The following is a 20,412-nucleotide window of genomic DNA, read 5'->3' as shown; positions in this document are numbered from 1 at the left end:
GGGCCTCCTTGGCCATACAGGTCCCACTCTTCACCCAGACACCTCACGCCTTCAAGGCTTTGCTCGAACGTCGCTTTTCCAGTGAGGCCTACCCTGTCAGGATCTTATTTTCAATAAAAATATTTATCTTCACATTTATTTGTTCACCAAGAGTTAGGCAGCTCCAAGAAATGCCAAGGGTGGAGGTGTCTCAGCCACTGGTAGAGATGCATGAGCAGGTCCAACCAACTGCGTATTTGGGAAAATAAAAACTTCATTAAAAAAGAAAGAATTAGGCAGCCCCACCAGAAACCCTCCTACTCTGCTGGTGGAGGTGCACAATGGTATGTACACCCACTCTGGCAAGCAGTTTGCAGTTTCTTTAAGAAGTTAAATATGCACTCACCATGCAGTCCAGCAGTTGCACTCTTAGAACCAACAATGTATGTCTCTGCGAAGACGTGTACCAGTAACTTATACTAGTCCAAACTGGAAACCACCTGTGACGGTCAGTTTTATGTGTCAACGTGACTGGGCCATGGGGTGTCCAGACATTTGGTCACACATTACTCTGGGTGTATCCGTGAGGGTGTTTCTGGATGAGATGAACACTTGAATCTGCAGACTGAGTAAAGCAGGTGCTCTCCCTAACGTGGGTAGGCCCCGGCCAGTCTCTTAAAAGCCCAAATAGAACTAAAAGGCTGACCCTCCTGACAGGAAGAGGAAATTCCTCCTGCTCAACTGCCTTGGAGCTGGGGCATCAGTTTTTTCCTGATTTCAGACTTATACTGAAACATCAGCTCTCCTGTGCCTCAAGCCTGCTGGTCTTTGGACTGGAGCTACAGCTTCGGCTCTCCGGGTCTCCAGCATGCCAGCTGCAGCTCTTGGGACTTCCCAGCTCCATGATGAGCCAGTTCCTTACAATAAATCTCCTCTGTCTGACTATCCACCCACCCACGTCCCGTTGGTTCTGTTTCTCTGAAGAACCCAACTAATGCAGTACTCAAAAGTTCACTAACAGGTGAATGGACCAACAATGGAATTCTCAGCAATAAAGAGGACAAACTACTGAAACCTGCAACAACAGAGATGAATCTTGAAAATATTCTGTTGGGTGAAAAAAGACAGACACAGAAGAGTTCATACACTCTAGCCCTGTTTACAAAAACCCTAGAACAGACCGATCTATAGTGTCGGAAAGCAGATCAGTGATTACCTGGGGCTGGTGGAGAAGAAGAACTGACCAGAAGGAGCACGGGAACTTCTGGGGGGTTGGGAATGTTCTTGATTATGGTGATGGCTACATACACCCTTGACACATGCATCTGACAAAAGCCAAATTATATTTCAATAAAGTTGATTTTTAAAAAAAGAATTTTCCAGCCCTGGCAAGGGACTAAGCTTCTCTGAGCATCTTTGATGCTCCAGTCTGTGTCAGATGAAGTTCCAAGCAGAACCCAAGGTTTCATTCATTCATTATTCACTCATTCGATCACTATTAAATGCCTACTGCATGCTGAGCTGTGGTCCAGGCAGATTCAGTCCCAGCCTGTCTGGAGCATGGGCGGGCAAGGTCCTCACTGGTCTCTTTCCACCTCTAGGCAGTAAGGCCAACAGTCCCCACCCTGCACCCCCCACCAGCAAGTTATGGAGCTGACGTTTGGTGGGGCCAAGTGGCTCACTCCAAAGGTGAGAGGCAAGTCAGAGGTGGGGCTGGTATTAGAACGTGGGGAATCCTTGGCTCTTTGTCTTCCACCAGTTGACGTCGTTCTTAGGCACAATTGCTTGGATGCTTGAGTTGAGCTTGGTTTCTGTATTTAACATACGCTCTGGAGGTCCTTGTTGAGGTTTACCCAAGTGCACACTGAGAAAAGCAGCTGAAGCCTCCCAGCACTGTTCCATTAGGGCAGCTGTCCCCAACTTTTTGGTGCCAGGGACCAGTTTCATGGAAGACAATTTTTGCACGGCCAGGGGGTGGGTAGAACTCAGGCGGTGATGCGAGCAACGTGGAGCAGCTGTCAATACAGGTGAAGCTTCGCTTGTTAGGCCCCTCACCTCCTGCTGCGTGTTCCGCTGCCCCCTTCCTACGTTTCATGGAAGGCAATTTTTCCACAGGGGTGGGGTGGGGAGGCAGCGTCAAGGGTCTTGAGTTGGGGAGGTGATCCTGGATACTCCCCGGGTGGGCCCCGAGTGTCCTTGTAAGAGGGATACAGAGGGTGCTCCCCGCAGCAGGGGTGGAGGGATGTGGCCATGGTGCGGAGGCTCGGCTGAGAACTACATACAGATGCACACAAATGGACGTATTTCCTTTGATGTCAACTTTATTGGCATATAATTCATGTACAATAATATAAATTCATTTTAGGAGTGCAGTTGAATGAATTCTAAAAGCATCCATGCCTGTGTAAGCACCACCACCAGCGCTGAGCATCACCCTGGATGCAGTAAGAGAAAGCTTTAGACTCAATGCTCAGATCGATGATAGTGATTTCTTAAGAAAAAGAAAAATTTCTTCCTTTCCAGACCAGACTCCCACTCTCTGGTTTTGTATCTGCCTCATGTTTTGTCTGGGTTGGGCCCTGGGTATTTTAAAAGCAAACCTGAAAGTACAATGAGGAGAACCAGAGCACATGCACGTGTGCACACACACACACACACACACACACAGACACCCACAGACACACACATGCACTCACACATATGGACGCGCAGAGACACACGCACACAGGTAAACACTACAACACAGGTGGAGATGTACGTTCTGAGTATTGCCCTTTCTGGATGGTTTTTATGGCCCTTGGAGATGAGAGTTCGTAGCTCAGCGATGCTGGTAGAACCACTCTTCTTGGTTCGGCCACAAGTGTCCCCTTGTGCGTGTTTATTTTGTCAGCACCTGCTTGTCAGCCCCCAGACGCTGTCAGGGGAGTGGGCGAGGCCCGGCCTGCTGGGCACTGTGGCCCGGCCTCATCTTCCCTCCAGCCCTCACCCCTGCCGGCCTCCTGGGGCACTGGGCATGCACCTGTCTACGCGGACTGTGGCCGGGATCAAGGGTTTTTTAAGGCTTACTGAGCTCGTGTCAGAGAATAACTGATTTTTGAGAGTTATTTTTTCTCCCTGTTTAATTTGCTTTAAACTTTCAGGGGAAATTAGAAGGAAGGGCCCCTCCTATATTTGGCAAAAGCGTCTCTATTTCCTTATTTGGAGCCCGGTGGAAGCCCTTTGAGGCTGCAGGGACCCCCGAGTCCCATATTACGGGACAACGTGATCTGCAGTCCTGTGGGTAAGCAGGAATGCCAGTCCCACTTCTGTGCGCGTCACACACACTGATGCCGCGCGTAGACGCTGGAACAAGCACCAGCTCTTCCAGAGAAAGGCAAGCTCACTGCTGCCCGGAGCCTACCTTTTGAGCGAACTGCAGCCCCATTAGAGCTAGCACTGAGCCGGTGTCCCGGACGTGATGCGTGGCTCCCACGGTGTCTAGCAAGGTAGGCGTTCATCCCTCCATTCATTCGCCACGTGCGTGTTGAGAACCGACTGCGGGCCCCGCACTGCTCTGCGCTCCGGGCAAACACAAACCGCGCTGAAGCCAGCGGGAGAACCGGACAATAAACAGAACAAGCAAGAGACGGTCCGTGAGAAGGGGGCTCGTGCTTTCCACGGAGAGAGGGGACAGGGAGCTGGGGCGGGGAGGGCCCCGCTGACCACGCTTGGAAAAATCTTGCAGAAGTTGCCACTTACTGCGTGCACATTCTGAGCAAAGCGCTTGAGGATGCTGCAGGCTGGAAGCCAGGAGCGCGCCCCGCTCCTGGGTCCCGGCGGGGCTTTCTGCCGGAGGTGGCGGGGTGCAGAGGGAGGTCCTGCCGGCCGCGCCCCGAGCCAGGGCCTGCGCAGCCGCGAGGGTCGGCATCCTGCGCCTGCGCAGTGAGTGCCCACGGCCGCGGCGCTTTAGCGCAGCACACATTCATTCTCTTACCCATCTGGGGGCCGGAAGTCCGAAGTCAGTTTCACTGGGCTCAAATCACGGTGTCGGCCGGGCGACTTTCCTCCTGGAGGCTCTGGGGAGAATCCTTGCATCTCCCTGCCGTCCGGCTCCTGGTGCCTGCCCGGCCCTCCTCCACCGGCAGGGGCGCCACGTCTCTTCCGCGGTCAAATCCCGCTCTGCCTCCGTCTTAGAAGGAGCCTTGCGACTGACTGTATCTCGGGCCCAACCGAGTGATCTCCCCATCTCAGGATCCTTAATTTAGTCGCATGCAAAGTCCCTATGGGCACGTAAGGTGACATTCACAGTTCCCAGGGCTTCGGGTGTGGTGGACATCTTCGGGAGCCGGGATTTAGCCTGCCCCGCCTCCCAGGGGAGTCCCCCTGCGACCCCAGCACGCCTCGCGTGGCCGTGGAAGCGGCCCCCAGCCAGCCTCCCAGCCCCGAGCCAACGCCCGGCTCGGGCTACAGCTTCTGGGGCACCGGTGCCGTGTTGTCGCGTCGTCCGCCGAGAGGGCGTCCGCTGGGCTCCTGCAGCAGAGTCTTCAGTGGGAAGTAGCCCACACAGCAGATCGCGATTTCTCCCTGAATTGGAACACGAGGTTCGCATAGCAAAACAGCCAGCCAACCAGACGAAAAATAAAGTCATCATTTACTAAGGGCTTCCGAGGTAGCACGTACATGGCAGCATGGCAGAGTCACCCGCACTGGATCAGAGCTGCAAACGAAATGTAGCTCACGTGCTTTTTTAAAAAATTTATTTTTATTTAAAAAATTTTTTGACTGTGGTAAATCACATAAAGTACACATAACGTAAAATTGCGACCTCAACCACTTTTAAGTGTACAGTTCAGTGGCATTAAGCATCGTCGCCCTGTTGTGCAACCACCTCCTCCAGCCATCTCCAGAGCTCTTTTTCGATCTTCCCAAACTGAAACTCTGTCTCCATCGAACACGGACTCCCCACCCGCCTCCCGCCAGCCCCGGCAGCTGCAGCTCAGCTCTGTTCCTGTGGATCGACTGCTCCGGGCCTTCATGCGTGAAATCACCCAGGCTTTGTCCTTCTGCGCCTGGTTTATTTCGTTTAGTGGGAAGTCTTCAAGGTTCATCTATGTTGTGGCATAAGTCAGACGTTCTTCCCTTTTAAGCCTGAATACTATTCATCGCATGGTCGCAGCACGCTGTGTCTGTCTGTTCATCTGTGGGTGCACCCTGGTGGCTCGCGCCTTTTGGCTGTGGTGACTAGTGCTGCAGCGGACATGGCCGAAGTAGCTTCTTTCCCTGCGCAGGTCTGGACCCGTCCTGGGCTTGGCCCGCGGGCGGGTGTGTGAGTGGGGAGACTATAACTGACATCTCCAGCCTCGGGGGAGCACAGGGGACTGACTCTGGCACCCTGCTCCCTTGGCCTGACCGTGGACTATTATCCATCTGATTCTGACACCATGGAGTCCCCCTAATTGTCACAGCAGTGGGGGTGTCATCTCCACCTCACCAAGCTGGGAAGCAGGCGCAGGGAGGGCAACTGCCGGAAGTCAGCTAGCAGGTGACAGACCTGGGTGTAGGCTTTTCTAGTTCCAAAGCCTGGGACCCTTGTCACATTTAAGACACTATACTTTTTAAATGATTTTATGAAGTTTAATGATTGTTTTTAATGATTGGACAGGCCTCAAGGTCTGAGAATGCGATGAATGCATTCATTACCATCCTCCCTTCTGATGGCAACTCTGTGACACAATTTTTGGTTCCATTAGGTGGCACTGACCGACAGTGACAGACAGGTGTCCTGTGTTCCACCTTGGTGCCACTTCCAGCACATGCAGATGTGCAGTGGTCGGCCTGGAAAGCAGGGAACGTGGGCGTGTGCTTTCTGTAAGGAAACAAGCCTGTTTCTGTTCTTACTGAGCACATGGGCCTCTGGAAGTGGACACCCAGGTGAGTGTGGGACCTTTTAGGGCAGGGCCAGGGAGGCAGCCACCTTCTGAGCCCAGGAACCTGCACAACTTTCTGCGATGGAACTGCTTTCTGAGGCCAGTGCAATTTCTTTTGAAAACTTCTTAATAACTGCCTTTGGTATGGATTTTTGAAACAAACTGTACACCTTTTTGTTTTTCTCAGTAAAAAGGTAATGAGGCCAGGCGCGGTAGCACGCAGCTGTAGTCTCTGCTGCTCAGGAGGCCAAGGCAGGAGGATCGCTTGAGCCCAGGAGTTCCAATCCAGCACTGGCAACACAGCAAGCAGTCTTTAAAAAAAAAGTTGAAAAAAAGAAAAGGTAATAAAACTCATAAAATGGCTCAAAGCAGATTCCACATCAGGGCCAATAACAGGGTTTCGGGGTGAGTTCAGAGCTTGCCAAGCTGACACAGGATAGCGCTGGAGGGGGGACTTTGGCCAAGTGCCCAGGACGGGGACAGCCACAGATGCCTACCTTGGCCACCTGCCTTCTGAATCTGCCCCTCTTCCTCCTGCCCAACGGCCAGCTTTGCCTCCCGGAGGCATTTTAGAGTGAACAGTGATGACAGGAAGAGGGCCACCAGGACATAAACAGAGGAAAAAGAGAGCAGCCTTCGGGATGAAGAAACGTTCTTTCTGCCTCCTGCTCTGACTGTGCCCAGATTCAAGCTGTGTCAGTAGACACTGCACCATTTTATGTGTATATTTTAGTTCAATTGGAAATGGATTTTTTTTGTGGGTGGGGGGGCTTTTGAATCTATATATTTTAAAATTCTAATTGTGGTAAAAAATATATAACATAAAATTTATCATTTTAACCATTTTTATGTGTACAGTTCAGTGGCATTTGAGTACGTTCACACTACTGTGCAGCCATCCAGCTCCAGAACTTCTCCAGCCGCCGGAACTGAAATTCTGTCCCTGTTGCAGCCTCCTCCCCTCCCCCAGCCCCGGAGGCCTCCACTCCACTCCGTCCCCGCGAGTGACTGTCCTCCGTGCCTCCTGTAGGCGGATCACGCGGTGTTTGCGACTTCCGTGACTGGCTTATTTCACTGAGCACAGTGTCCTCAAGGCTCTTCTTTTTAAGGCTGCGTAATATTCCATTGTGCGTATGAAACTGTTTTGTTTTAAAATAAGGTAAACCGTAAAAAGGCGTAGAAAATCCTGCCCAGGCTGAGGCTGGCTTTGTGCATGTGGGCTGAAGGCTGCGTTTACTGAGCGCAAACTACAGGCCGGGCCCCAGGGAAAGCGTTTCACGTCCCTCCTCATCTGCTCCTTGAAACTTTATTTCCGTTTTCAGACGAGAAAATTCGCCTATAAAGTCAGAGTGGGGACATAACTTTCCCAACGTCACGGGCTGGAGAGGAGGGTGCAGGATTCAGCCCCTGGGCGCCGCGATGACCCCGGAGGCCCCTGCGGGACGGTGCGTCCCCGGCGACGGGAGAGGACGCCTGCTGGCCGGACCGCGAGCGATAGCTTGCTGCTGTAGCCTGCAGCTGTGCGGGGCCCGGGCTTGCGCTGGCCACCCCTGCCCCGACCAGACCCGGCCTCGGCCTCCTCCCTCCGCTCGCCACCCTCTTCGTTGGCACCGGCCCAGCTCTGCAGGGCCCGCGGGCCTGGCCCTCCCGGGGCGCCTGGGTGCGCTCTGCGCCCCTCGGCTCTGCTTTCCCGTCCAGGGGTCCCCAAGGGCCCCGCCAGGCTGCGGCCTGACATTTCCCTCCACAGGGCAGAGTCTTTTTTTTTTTGACACAGAGTCTCACTGTGTTGCCCCGGCTAGAGTGCCGTGGCGTCATCCTAGCTCACAGCAACCTCAAACTCCTGGGCTCAAGCGATCCTCCTGTCTCAGCCTCCCAAGTAGCTGGGACTACAGGCATGCGCCACCATGCCCGGCTAGTTTTTCTATATATTTTTAGCTGTCCAATTAATTTCTTTCTATTTTTGGTAGAGACGGGGTCTCGCTCTTGCTCAGGCTGGTCTCGAACTCCTGACCTTGAGCGATCCTCCCGCCTCGGCCTCCCAGAGAGCTGGGATGACAGGAGTGAGCCGCCGCGCCCGGCCCCAGCAGAGTCTTGTCCCCCCAGACCGTGCCTCCCGCAGGCGTTCGCACGTGTCCTCTGAAATACGTGAACTTCCCGATCTGTGTCTGGCGGGGCCGCGTGCTGAGCGTCCCCGGTCCCCTCCGCTGCGACCCGCGTTTACGGAGCGGGGAAGGCTCCGACACCCGGACTCCGGATCGCCCGCTCTCCAGCCCCAGAGCAAGAGGGAGCCGCGGAGAAGGGGGCGCACGGCGACAGAAGGGTGAACGTTTGGGAGCTGGTTTCTGCAAAAGACAGCGCCGGAGCCTGCAAGGCCAGGACCTCGGACGGCGCCTGTGCGGAGTGGACGATGCGTGGCAAGACCCACAGCCGCCGCGGCGACCTCTCCAGCTGCTCCTCATTGTGTGGGACAGAACGAAACTGCCATTTCGAAAACCTGCTCAGGGACCTGTCAGTGAAAACAATTAACCAACTACAGAACTGGCAATTTAAATTTAAGGCCGCTGTTTATTACTTATTTTAGAAAATACTTGTTTTCAGTTACAATGTAGTCTGGGAAAGACAGTGTTATGGCACAAAGATTAAGTTTTAGTAAGAGTTTTGTAAATATATGAGCTAAGTTAATATTTACACACCAAACCTCTTCAAATATAGTACTCTCTAGAAACAGTTCACGGCTTTTAGTGTTATTTAAAGCCCTAACTGACCATAAAGAGTATTACGACGTTGTGTAAAGGTAAAGGGGAAACAGTTCTTTGGGCAGTAAGGAATCTTCGAGAGGGTCGACTCAAGATTTGCAGTGTAGCATGATATTAGGAGGAGAAATATATTCCCTGACTTTAACGTACAATGTGCATATGTGATAGTTAGGGTTATCTAGAATATCCAAAACGTGCGGGGCAGGGTGGTGGTTGGTGGGAAGAATCTATTGACCTTTACAAAAACCATTTACCCTCTTCGGTCGTGTAATACTCTCTACAAGTATTTATTCTGGTGATGATCCATGAATTAATGTTACAGATATCAGAAGAAAAAGTTTAAAAGAAAAAGTTTCACAAAAGAGAACTTTATTCAGTAATACTAAAGAATTAAAGAAAGTGTTAATAATAATTTTTAACAAGTCTCAACTGAAAAGAGGCATAAACCCCATTAGGTTATTTTTTTGTAAAGTGATGCTGGAATTATATTCATAGTTATTATTCTATGTATTCTTGAATAAGAATTTTACGATCTATCCGTTTACTTGTCCAGATCAAAGAAAGTCAGGATCTGTCATCAGATACGCGGCGGCTTGCTCTTTCCCTTTCTCTCCCCTTTCCTTTTCATTTTAAAGTGAAGGATGTTTTCATGTGTCAATTTTATTAAAAAAAAAAAAAACAAGAATAACTCAGCAAAATAAGGTTTAAAAAGGAGAAAGAAAGAGAGTTTTAATATAAGAATGTTTTAGAATTTAAAAAAATGTATTTTGGTACTGTGACTATAGTGATGTTTAACATTTTATAAAAACAAGGATATAAGAAGTAATTGTATACCACAGATTAAAAATCATGTGTGTAAACATAACAGGTATCGTGTTTGAGCTTTAAAATAGGCTTAGGGATTTTTAAAATTTTTCTATTACTTCAAGGGAAAAATAGTCTCGCTGTCATTTCCAAGTAATTAACAGGATAGGAAAAATATGTCTGGAATCTTGCCCAGAGGGAGAGGCAATTTCTATTTTAATTGCACATTTCGATGCTTAAAATGACTAAGAACAATGGGACACTGCCCATGAGGGAGAAGGACTTGGCCGTCAGGATCACGGATACCTCCGAGGGCGACATGATGCAAGGCATGCTTTCATTTGTTAGATGAATTGAAGTCAGTACACTAGCCTGAAAAAAATACCACGGGCACTGTTCTACTGCAAAATCTCACTTCTTTATATATATTAGTGATTTTCAAGTACATGACTCTAATCTTACACTCCTACCCATTCACTAAATGGGCCAGACTACGATCAGTCATCTATTACTAGCATTTCCATACACACATTGTGAGTAAATTCGATTTTAAGATGTAAAAACTAAATACGATTCTAGTTCTCACTCTCTCCAACCCCAATCAAAATCAAATTGTGGATAAACAAGAAGCTCATCATTATTGTTAACATTTAGTATGGCAGAACTTAGAGGACCGAATAAGTATTCACATCCACTCTGTGACTGTCTTTGCGCCCTCTGATGACTACTATGGCAGTTTCCAAAACGGCCAAAGCTTTTATCAGAATGCGTTCACACTAGGATTTTCCAGCACCCTTCTCACTCGGGAGGACTAAATCCTGCTGCCCTAAGCCTAAGGCATCCACTGCACGTGATGAGTTCACTTTGGAGAGCAGCTATGTGTCCAGAATGGCCCTAGTTAGGCACTAGCCAGGGGAGAAGTGAGAAAAGAGTGACTCAGATAATTCTTCCAAAGGGCTTAATTCTCTCTCTCTTTCTCAATCTGGTTGAGAAACACTTCAAGGACATGTACGGAAAGCTAGCATTTCTATCGTCCCGTGCATCCTACTGCAAGCAGAATGCACTAATGACCATTTGTGTTTGACTGACATGAAACACTAGCTGCACACAGAAATCTGAGAATTGGAAAGAGCATTCTTTTCATCAGATGGTTAGTGGAGCACCCTTTATGATACAAAACAGAAAGTATGTTGTGGAGTGTGGCCCCAAATGAATCATCCAGAAATGAAAGTAACTGATGAAAAGAAAGAAATTAAATTGGAAAGTGTACGCTCTTTAGCTGCATAAGGGCTAACGATACTCAGTGGAAGCTGGAGGTGAAAAGTGTGAGTAGAAACAGGCTCAACATTACCATTGTTCATGGTTTTATAAACAAAGAGTGACCGGGACGCTACAGCAGTGTGTGCCGTACAGAAAATTCTGCCAGGGCAGCCACGCCCACACACAGAAATAGCCTCCCCGTCAGGACGGCTCTCCTGTGGATGGAAACAGGGCGCACGTGCCTAACCCAGGCAGGAAAACCCAGACGCTTTTATTTATACTTTAGAAAGCAAACAGGCTGCCCACAAAGAATGGTTAGGAAACTTGAAGTGTTTTATTCTGTACTGTCTTAAAAAAAAAAAAAAAACAACAACGCGTAGATCGTCATTGATTCATCTGTATAAATAATTTTCCTGGCAACATAGTTAACTTTTAACTTCCCATTCAAAAACTTCACAACTTCAGGTATTTGAAATGAACTGAAATTTTTCCCCTGCTTTTATTTTATATAGTACATTCTCATTGTGATTAGCTGACTCATAAAGTGGAAGAATTTTCTTAAAAAGAAAGTTCAAAATCTTTACTAATACGTATTAGGACAAATTAGCATCCTCTTGGTCAGTATCCATTTTAACAGTATTATTTCTTTTTCATTTTTCCTGAAAGTAGGAGAAAATAGACCTATCTGTACCATTCAGATCAAAGCACAAAGTATCATTTAAAAAATAAATACCTAAGGCATACCTGACACACTTTTATGTCAATTTCCTCAGCAGTTTAAAAAGCATCTCAAATGTCCCTGCATCTCCACCTGCCTTCTACCAGCAACCTCTGTGGCCCTTGCCCATGGAATCTGCCTCTGGAGGGTAAATGCTCTTTGTCACTTGTCATGAAGCCTGCAGTTTGATATCCTGGGCTTCCCATGCATTTCAGAAACCCAAATGACACTGTATAGACTTGCTCTAAATCTTTTTTTAGTGCAGTTTGGCAAATAGCCAAATGAAATCCAACTCTAAGTTAAAAGTATCAAACAGAGATAGAGCTAAGTGTGTCTACTGCTCTGGGCGGCCCAGAGGCTCTGGAGAGCTTAGGAATGGAAAAGCTAATTGCCTGCAGACACCTGTTGCTTTGCCGCAACAGAACAGTTACCCGCAGAGATGCGCGGCCCAGGCCCAACAGCAGCCGGGCTGCTGGGCTGCTGGGCTGCTGGGCTGCTGGGAAGATCTCTAAAGGCCAACAACCCTCGCCCCCCTGTGTCCCCCCACCCCTCTATCTCAGCAACATTGGTGTCACCCCCACTATAACTCACAGTGTTAAGAACAGCAAGCATTAAACACGGAAACCTGATCTCTTCTGCTCCATCGTCCGCCTCCCGGGCCTCCAGCGGTTCACTTTCAGCCTCTACCTGCTGGTTTGAACTGCACTTTGGTTTTGGTTTCTAGAAACAAGAATATTATGAAGCTGCTTGGAGAGGCCACCACTAGATGGCCAAGTCGTCCGGTCTGGCCCGCCCGCTGCTGGCCTTGCTGGCCCGCCCGGGGTCTGCGGGGTCTGCGGGGACCGAGGGCGGCGCGTGCATCTCGGCCGCGGTGGTCACCGCCTGCTCCTCCTCTTCGGGAGTCACGGCCAGGGCGCTCTCCTCCAGGCTGCTGCCGCTGCCGTCCGCCAGCAGCAGGGGCGCCGCGCCCCCCGCCTCGGCCTCGGCCTCGGTGTCGGCGCCGTCGGGCGGGAGCGGCCCGGGGCTGCTGCCCGCGGGGCTGGGCGCGGCCGCGGCGGGCGAGGCCTTGCGCGCCGGGGCCTGCTGCTCGGCCGCCGGGCCGGCCCAGTTCTGCTCGCTCATCAGCAGGTGGTGGCCGCTGTAGAGTCTGGCGGAGTGGCCCTTCCCGGGCGCCTCGGACGGGGCTACCGCTTGGAAGTCGGCCGGCGGCGGGAAGGCGGGGTAGCCGGCCGGCCCGGCCTGCGCGGGGGGCGCGGCGGAGCGCGTGTAGTGGGGCGGGAGGCCGATGGCGACGGCGGCGGGGCCCGAGGCGGCGGGGAGCGCGAGCGGCTCCGCGGCCACCACCCCGGCCTCCGCGGGCTCGGCGCCCGGGCGGTTGGTCACCCCCTGCTTGAGCTTCTTCCAGCCCAGGTGGTAGATCTCCAGCATGTTGAGCAGGAGGGACGCGCAGGCCACGGCGAGCATGAAGATGATGAAGATGGTCTTCTCCGTGGGCCGGGAGATGAAGCAGTCCACCGTGTTGGGGCAGGGCCAGCGGTCGCAGCGGTACAGCGGCTTCAGCTCGAAGCCGTACAGGAAGTACTGGCCGGCGATGAAGCCCACCTCGAACAGCGTCTTGAAGATGATGTTGAAGACGTAGGTCCGCAGCAGGGCCCCGGCCATGCGCACCTTGCCGCGGTCGTCCCGCGCCGGGGGCTTGTCCCCCGGGCCGGCCGCGCCCTGCTGCGGGCCGTCGCCCCGCGGCAGCGCCTCCTCCCTCTCTTTCTTCTTCTCCTCCATGCGCACGATGTGCAGCACGTGGCCCAGGTAGATGAGCGTGGGCGTGGACACGAAGATGATCTGCAGCGCCCAGAAGCGGATGTGGGAGATGGGGAAGGCCCTGTCGTAGCACACGTTCTCGCAGCCGGGCTGCTGCGTGTTGCACACGAAGTCCGACTGCTCGTCGCCCCACACCTCCTCGGCCGCGGCGCCCAGCACCAGGATGCGGAAGATGAACAGCACGGTGAGCCAGACCTTGCCGATGACCGTGGAGTGCTCCTGCGCGTTCTCCAGGAGTCGCCCCAGGAAGCTCCAGTCGCCCATTGCTCCCGATTCCTAACCTGGAAGGGGAACACGCTCGTTAATACGCAGGCTGGACGGGTGGGTTGCAGAGTCCCCCACCCAAGGGACAGGCCACTGTCACGGCTGGATGGCGCCAGAACGTCGTTCTCCGGGCGTCTGTGCTCCCACTTCCAAAGGTGGGCGGCCCGGGCAGCTCCCCGCAGCGATGTGTGTGCATCGGGCATCTCGCCATCATGCGGCGAGCAGGCTGCGACACGCGTCTGCGCACCAGCGTGCCACCGAGCCGCTGCCACGCTGGGCAAGCGCTGGCATGAACCGGGGAGCCACAGGTTACCCTTCAGAGGGGAGGAAGCCAGAGCTGCAACAGAAATGACTGCCCCTGGCCTCCCGGCTCCCCGCCCACCCCTCCCGGACCGGTCCCTGCAGGACCTCTGGGGCTCCGTCCCAAGCTTGGGCCAGTTCCTGGTGGAGGCCTTGCAGTTCGTGCGGGATTCCAGCCTCCCAAGTGGCTGTCACTCCCACGCACATGCCACCTTCACAGCTAACCTAATGCCCCTTCTATTATCTGCTTTTCCTGTCTTCGCGTCAACTCTTTTAGTGTTTAAATTTATCTTAAATAGGAGATTTTACATTACTGCTGTCAATGGAAGATTGGCATTAATACCTTAAATGGACGGTAGCTTTAAAATAAATACGTCAACAACTCAGCCAGCTTTATTTGTGAAACAAGGAAAATAAAGGCTTACTTCTCTTAAAAAAAATAATGAATACATTGATGACAAAAAAATTGTTACATTCTACTGGATATTGTTTGCCAAAAGCTCTGGGTATAAGCTCTCTTTGGTTAAAAGAGGAGGATTAGGAGGTGTTAAAGATAGACTAGCCTTAAACTGAGCCCTTCTCCAAGGCTGCCATTCGGGTGGAAACGGGATTGATACGGGAATGATCTTTTCATCCTGCGATTCAGTGTCAATCGATGACCACCTAAAATCAACTGTCCACACTGGACACCTGGGCAAAGCCGGATTGGTGGCAGATAGGGGCAGAGGCACAGAGGGACCAGGGTGGTGCTAAGTGCCTGAGGAAGCACCTGGGGTGAACCGGGCACAGTCACTCTGCCAAGAGCAGGGCCTGCAGTGGCCGGTTACCACCAGCACTCGCGGGTGCCCAGCGCACGCAGAGGGCAAAGCAGCGCATCCGGACTCAGTCTTGGGGGGCAGCACCGGACCTGTTCTTCTGGGCTGAGTGCCCACGGGCGCTGGGCAGGGCTCACCAGCCTCACCCGCCTGGGCTCAGAGGTGCCAGCACAACAGAGGCAGTGGCTACCCTCAGCCCCCACTCAGCAAATGTTAGGTAACTGTCCCCGGGCAGGGGGCTTCCTCTCCAAGCCCGTGTACAACAGGGACCACAGTCACGCACAGGGTTGGACGGAGGTGAGACTGTGGGCTGTTTTTGAGATGGCAGCGGCCCCCGTAGACACAGGGGAGAAAGGTCAGTCCTGTGTCACTGCTGCTTCAACAGGCCGGACGCTGCGAACGGGAACGGAAAGGCAGCTCCATTCTTCGCGGTGGGGAAAGTGACCTCAGCTGTAAGAATGTGCTCAAGGCCCCAGAGGAACCAAAGAAAACACTTTTCATTTTAAATTCTAAAATGTTTTAAAAACATTAATTTTTACGAGTTGGTTCAAAGGCAAATAAACAAAAGAAAACTTAACTCACTAGCAATCTAAAGAAACATCTAAATGTCAACTTTCTCTTAAAAAAGAAAAACTTTCTCTTGGAATAAACTTCCAGTGTTTCGCTTCCACCAGTGGAGCTCTTGAGAGAAATCTCACCACTCACGCGTCCTGCCAATCTCCTCATCTCATGCTGTGGCTGCACCTTTTGGCGAGTTCTTAGAGAGTAGAATGTTTTACTTTGGAAACCTGACTACCGAACACGAAACGATCGTTCTTCCCCTTGAAGGACGCCAGGGAACCACTCCAGGTTACTTCCTGCTTCTTCACCAAGTGCCTGCCTGTGGCAGCTCCCCACGGACTGTCTCGAGGCCCCCAAATGGCGACTCTGCCCTCCGCCCTGACCCTGTGATCTGCTGATCCCCTCACACACCCCTGAGCACGGCACCGCCGGGCCTCTGGGTGCACACTGCACAGGACAAAGACCATGGTAGTATCAAAGCACATCAGGACCTGGTCCAGCACGTGCTGTTTCTCCAGCCTACACCCAGCCCTGGCCGGGACCAGCCTGCTGACCTGCCTCCCGAGTCCCCTTGAGGGTGGCCACCTCAGGCCCAAACCCATGCTCTGCCCTGGTTGATGGCTGTCACCCCTCTCAGTTCCAAGAGGTTCCCTCCATCCTCCCGCACCCCCACCTGCTGAGCTTCCCAGGACCAGCACGGCCTCTGGTCTCTAGAGAGCACCGGCCGCTGCGGGCTCTGTCCCCTTTCAGCCTGGTCCTCAGGGTGGGGCTGGCACGTGCAGCCTTTCCTTCTGGGCATCCGCAGGCAGAACAGCTGGGCAGCCTGCCTTTTTGGAGGTGTCCGAGGAGAGGTCGGTGCGGGTACTTAGTACTTCTTCTGGCTACTTTCCCAGATGCTCAGGCAGTTCTTGCTGAAGAGCAGTCATCGTGCCGTGCTGGGACTGAGGGCCTGGTGGGCTCCCCACGCAGGCTGGTGGCACAGAGCACAGGGAGGGAAGGGACTTTTCTGCTTGTCACAGAATGGGCACTGCTGCCGGCAGATTCCCGTGCAGCCAGGGAGGCAAAACGTTCTGCAGTGTTGGGGGTGACCTCACAGGAAAGGACTGTCCCACCCCAAATGCCCACAGTGCACCTGTTGAGAAAATGGGGCTCAACAACTATTCAATTGCTAAACCAGACGGAGGCGGGTGGGGAAGCTGACCGCAGCTCCTCATTGCTCCTCCTGCCGGCCTGGCCCGCCCCAGACTCCTTTAGGCCCAGGTGCTGCAAAACGCTCAAACCTGTGCCCTTGGAATCGCATCATGACCTCCCAGTGCAACCTGCCAGAGAGATGAATTGTTACCATCCAGATGCTCACCTGCGCACTGGCAGTGGCCAGGACTCCGAGTCCTAGACACGGGACGACAGAGAGTGTGTCCTGAACAGGTGCGTCCAGCTCTCGTGCACGTTGCGTGGTGGTGCCCAGTGGTAAGATCTTTCCGGAAAGGAATGTGGTAATGTAGTATGAGAGACATAAAAGTAACAACACCTTTGACCTGTAGTCCTATGTGTAGGACGTCATACTGAGGAAAGAATCAGAGATTTGGACAAATGTATATACATGGTTTATTGTGATGTTACTTACAAGAGGAATAACTGGAAACAGAAATGTTCCATAAAGGATGAATGGAGGCAGCTGGCTGTCTGTGGCCGACACTGTAGTCCAGCCAATCCAGCGTCTACTCCTATCCTCCTCTCCCTTACCTGCCTCTAATGTGACTGGGAAGAAAAATGCTTGCTTTCCCACCCCGCCTTGAGGGTGGAGGTGAATATAAAAGGCAGTTCTTCTCAGTGAGGTGTAAAAAGTCTGCTGGGGAATGTCTGGGAAAGCTTTGGTTTTTTAAGAAAAAGGCAGGTGCTATTAATACTTGTGCTGTCCCTTTCCCTTTCTTTCCCTTTGGAGTATAGATGTGATGCCTGGAGCTGGGCAGCCACCTTGTAAGCATGAGTCAATAAGCATGACAGAACAGTCAAGAAAGTCCCAGAGCACCTGCTGTGACATTGTGGAACCACTGAATCAACCCCATCAGCCACTTCGAGACTTCTTATTTGAGGGGGGAAACCCTATTTGCTCAAATTAGGGTTTTTTTGTTGTTTGCAGACAAAATAATTCCTAACTGATACACTATGTTAAATTCTTTGTGGAATAAGGCCTGGCAAAAATGAAAAGCTATGGTTCATTCATAACTACTAAAATATAAAGCAGCCATTAAATACAATTTTTAAGAACATTAATGATATGAAGAAATACTGATGCTATAACAATGAATGACAATGGCCTGATACAATACTACCGTCTGATAGCAGCTAGTTTTTACACACACTCCTATGGGCACACAGAAAAAGGAGGAGTGATATTGAAATGTTAACAGTGGTGTTTCTGTGGGGTGATTTTTTTTCTTTTCATACTTCTCTGCATTTTCCATAATGACATATCATATTGATCATCATAAGAGATTAATGACCTGGACTTTCATTTTTCAAAGTTCTAGTTTTTGAAAAAATCAGCTGATTCCTTTTTCATTGTTCTTTCATTACAGTTTTGACTCCTTTCATCTCTTTAATCATGTCTGTAGTAAGCACACAGACAAATACAATACACTTTGCACACTTAGCTCAATGTCAGAGGATAATGATCACAGGATCACTGAGAGTTTAGAGTGGATTCTATTCTCCTGCCTAGCGGTCACCCACATCAGAAGCAGTATTTGGAGAAAGCAGTTTCCCCAACAAGCAAGGGTAAGCAAGCAAGGGCAAGGGTGTCCGTGTTCCCACCACCCACTGCTGAGCCTCACGACTACACTTCACGGTTTGGGCTTGGGTTTGTTTTATAAAATGCATGCATGCATGAAGGAAAACTTTAACCGGAAGACTGGCTATATTTGGAAGACTGACAACATGGATCCTGGTCAGATCTACATGGAAGCCTCCAAAGTAGAAGTGGCATCCACCTCCCTTCACCATCAGACTTTAATTGGCTCCAGATGACACACGGAAGTCCTGGACGCATTTTACCAAAATCACTTTTTAGTCATATCCCTAATATCAATCAGATAGCAAAATCAGCAGAGATGGGAAGCATGCTTAGCACAGCAGACTCTGCTGGACTAAGTACAGAGAAAGGATAAACTAGGATACTCCAGGACCTATTGAGGCTGAGGTCACACAAGGCGCTGGGGAATGAAACGCCCTGAGTATTGCTGGAAAGAGGAAAACACAGGCTTACGCCCATCATCGATGGGAAAGCTCACAGTGTGACTGCTTAACGTTGTAAGGCACTTATAATCTAACGATAGAAAACTGCACCGAACATTATTCAGCCCTTTTTAGACAATTGATCTAAGGACGGTGGTAGTGGGGTTATACATTACTTGGCTATAGGACATTAATGATCTCCATGAGATGGCATTTGATCTTTTTGGTCTCGATGAAAAATTTGATTCTTACACTATTGAATAACAAACAGGTCTTATGTTTCAAAGTTTATGCGACTGCTTTCATATTCTTCAAACAGTTCCATTTGCCTTTCAACAGTTATACAGTCTTCCCCTTGACCTTCAGGATACGTTGTGTTTTCCCTTGAGGTCAATCAAGGTCAATCACTTAGTGGCGACCTTGTGCTCCACTCTGGGCCACAAGTTTTGTTGGCTATGGTAGAAGTTTAAGGCATGGTCTCTATTTTAAAATCTACTTGTGGAGATGGGACAATCCAGTAAATTGGGGAGCTATATAATATGGACATGCAGAGGGATTTCAGAAAAAAAGGATATGGATATCATAATAATATTAAAATGGGTAGTAGGGAAGTCTTTGTGGAAGAATGGAATTTTAGCTGGGATCAGGAGCTGCAGTTTTGGAGAGGAGGAAGGGAGAAGGGAATGCATTTCCAGAGCAGAGCTACATCCCCACGGAGTGGGAACGGGGTTTTGGGTTAGAAAGCAGTGATTTTAAAAGGCTGCTCCTGTATAGTAGGGCCAGGCCATGGCCATACTCTGCACATGGTAGACACCCAGTCAACATTTGCGGTACAAATGAAGGAAAGGCAAGAGCGCCTCCCAACAATCAGAGAGGGAGAGATACGCTGGAAGTGGTATTCGAGAAAGAGGACCCCTCCGTCTGCTGGTGGGGACTGGGGAAGAGTGTGGGAGAGCTGAAGGAAGCTGAAGGCCTGGGCTGGGCGACAGGCGGGAGAATGGAAAAAAGGAAGGACAGAGAGGAGACGCTCTGAAGAAAATAAAGCAGAAGGTAGCGTCTGACCAGAGTTAGAGAATCGAAGAGTTAAGAATTAGAGACAGGCCTTCGTGTCTAGCCTAGTGACTAGCAGAATTCAGGGCCATTTGAAGAGCAAGACGTTGAGGGAGGAGAGCTGATTTGAGGTTGGAAAAAAGAGGAAGGTGACGTCTTCAAGAGCGGTGGCGATAAGCGCGCGCAGACCTCAGGAAGCAGCCAGGACGCGGGTCTGCGCCGTGGCGACACCTCTCGCGGGAAGACACCTCTCGCGGGAAGACGGAGCCGGAAACGGCCCACGCTGGAGCGCGCGCACGTGCGTGTGCGTGCGTGCGTGCGTGCGCAAGGCTCACCCGTCAGGCTGCGGGGAGCAAGGGCGTCCACACCCTGTGTCCCACAAGCTGACCCAGAGCAGGCCACGGGGCCTGCGTCTCATTAGGTTGTCGGAATGTGTGCTCTGAGGTTGTTTAGTCCATATCCATATATATATATTTTTTTTCCTTAATTATCCCCCATTTGTATATATGTCCCATGTGATGGGGGATATGTGCAAGTCAAACAGTTAAAAGGAGCCACAGGGACGCTGTTTGGCCCAATATACAATCTATCTGATGTAATAGGTCCATTGGCAATAAGAATGTCAGCAGAAATTAAGAAACGAGATTTCCAAATTGTGCCAACTGCATGGTGGGTTCCAAAGGCATATTTAAAGTCTGTGTAAAATAGTGGTAGCTTTTCCTTTTGCCAATGTGCAAGCTCTAGTGAGGGCTATAACAAAATTGACTCAAGGCATTTTGGGGCGAGCTTAAGTGCCCTGAGATATTTCATGACCTAAGTAAATAACAGTTGTCGGTACCCCTGGAGTCTAGACATGGAGGCTTTATGGCCTTACTCCGCTAGAGTCTTTAAAAGAATGAGTCCAAGAGAGCACAGAGAACACCCTGTTCACAGAGAAAAATACTATC

The 20,412-nt window shown here is 51.0% G+C and overlaps 1 protein-coding gene across 1 annotated transcript in view; it reads right to left on the bottom strand.

Annotated features, from left to right (window-relative positions):
* Positions 1 to 12,185: 12,185 nt before the first annotated feature.
* GJA3 (gap junction protein, alpha 3, 46kDa) overlaps positions 12,186 to 20,412 on the bottom strand; it is a 16,032-nt gene continuing 7,805 nt past the window's right edge. Inside the window, exon 2 of the mRNA XM_012641695.1 lies at positions 12,186 to 13,522. Coding sequence (XP_012497149.1) covers positions 12,186 to 13,505 — 1,320 coding nt within the window. The 5' untranslated portion in view covers positions 13,506 to 13,522. The remainder of the gene's footprint in view (positions 13,523 to 20,412) is intronic.

The sequence above is a fragment of the Propithecus coquereli genome, unplaced genomic scaffold (genome assembly GCF_000956105.1).
Source record: "Propithecus coquereli isolate 6110/MARCELLA unplaced genomic scaffold, Pcoq_1.0 Scaffold168, whole genome shotgun sequence".
NCBI classification, from domain to species: domain Eukaryota; kingdom Metazoa; phylum Chordata; class Mammalia; order Primates; family Indriidae; genus Propithecus; species Propithecus coquereli.
The sequence above is the reverse complement of the archived record's forward strand: the minus strand, read 5'-3'. Positions and strand labels throughout refer to the sequence as shown.